Source organism: Haliotis rufescens, unplaced genomic scaffold, assembly GCF_023055435.1.
Source record: "Haliotis rufescens isolate VD_foot unplaced genomic scaffold, xgHalRufe1.0.p SCAF_5, whole genome shotgun sequence".
Classification (NCBI taxonomy): Eukaryota; Metazoa; Mollusca; class Gastropoda; order Lepetellida; family Haliotidae; genus Haliotis; species Haliotis rufescens.
In genome coordinates, this window is record NW_025964223.1 from 31635571 (window position 1) to 31637296 (window position 1726).

At 42.3% G+C, this 1726-nt stretch overlaps 1 protein-coding gene across 1 annotated transcript; it reads left to right on the forward strand.

Annotated features, from left to right (window-relative positions):
• The first annotated feature begins 215 nt into the window (after positions 1-215).
• Positions 216-1514, forward strand: LOC125373269. Its single transcript, XM_048384268.1, has one exon. The coding sequence runs from the start codon at positions 216-218 to the stop codon at positions 1512-1514; it is 1299 nt and encodes a 432-aa protein (XP_048240225.1).
• Positions 1515-1726: the final 212 nt, after the last annotated feature.

The following is a 1726-nucleotide window of genomic DNA, read 5'->3' on the forward strand; positions in this document are numbered from 1 at the left end:
GAAACATTTCTATATTTGCCTAGAGTCCCAATTCCCAGAAGGCGGTGGCTCATGGGCCAATCTGGTGGAACATTTTATATGATGTTTCTGCTTGAGTATACTCTCTTGGTATCCTTGGTGTCGCCTGTCGGAGGCCCACAGGCATATGGCATTGTCCTTGTTGACACTCCATGGTGGGTGGGGACCCAAGAGAGTGAATCACAATTACTACTACCATGGAACCCCCACAAAAAAAACGATCTCATGAATCGCATGAATGTTTCGATAATGAGAATGATAGTCTGAGGACACCAACTATAACATTCGAAAACTGGCCCAGATTCCTGGTAATCTCTACTTTGGATGGCACTCCTCTCAAACTCAACCCGTTTGCCGTTGAAAAGGCCGTACAAGGTATAGCAGGGGATGTTGAGGATGCCAAACGACTACGCAGTGGATGCTTGTTGATAAAATGTAGGCGACACAAGCAAGCCATTTGCCTTCTTTCAATTAAGTCCCTTGCCAATGTTCCTGTTGTGGTGTCCCCTCACAGGTCCCTGAACAGCAGCAAAGGTATAGTGAGAGATAGAGGTCGTTTCCTTGCTGATATGACCGAGGATGAAATTTTGGAAGAACTACACAACCAAAATGTCATATCTGTGAAACGTTTTTCATCAAAGAGGAATGGTGAGGTCATTAAGACCAATACATACCTCTTCACTTTCGGTCTCCCAAAAATCCCAACCTCAATCAGAGCAGGTTATTGTAACATCAATGTTGATATGTACATCCCTAACCCACTGCGATGCTACAAGTGTGAGCAGTATGGTCATGGTTCAAGAACATGTGTCAAACAACCTGTTTGTCATAGATGTGCTGGCAACTGTGTGGACAGTGCCGATTGTAACAAAGATCCTCTCTGTGTCAGCTGTGGCGGAAACCATTTTTCCTCGTCCAAAGAATGTCCAACTTTCAAATGTGAATCAAAAATTGTAAAATTGAAACACGAAAGAAATATTTCATTTCCAGATGCAAAGAAGATTGTTATGGATGAAGAACAGTCTCCTCGCGGTTCTTACTCCGTAGCTGTTTCCAGACCAATCTCACAACCTGCTCCTCAACGTGTTAAACAAGCTGTTTCATGCGTAGCTGTTGGATGTCAAACGGACTACACCTGGACCAAAACGGATGCTCCTGAAGTGATTTCTCTATCTGCGGATTCCACAATCATATTAGAAACCGCCAGTTCACAAACTTCTCACGACCAATCACCATCTCAGTTGCCTCCAACACTGCAAGCAGAAAAAAGTGTAAAACAGGTGGTCAAAAACAAAAACAAACCCAAATCAGAATCATCAAAAAAGTATCTGAGTGGCAGGGTATCAAAAGGATCAGACAACAAGATCCAAATATTCAACAAGTTTGGATCTCTCGAAGACATGGATGTGTCTGACAGCAGCCATCAGAGGGCACATAGCTTGTCACCCTTAAAGAAAGGGCGGGGTAGATCCCCAATTAAACTTCCAAATAGATAAATGTCTTCCAATATTGTACAATGGAACTGTAGAGGACTCAGAAACAATTTTAATGATTTACAACTTTTAACTCAGGATTACAATCCATCAGCATTATGTTTGCAAGAAACATACCTAAAATCTACAGACAAATTTGATTTCAGAAATTATGATTCCTACCATTGCTTCTCTCCTCCTGGTGAGAAGGCTACTGGAGGATCTTCTATTTTGGT

Coding starts and splice junctions, on each gene's coding strand:
- LOC125373269 (XM_048384268.1), top strand. CDS start 216: ATGGAACCCCCACAAAAAAAACGATCTCATGAATCGCATGAATGTTTC.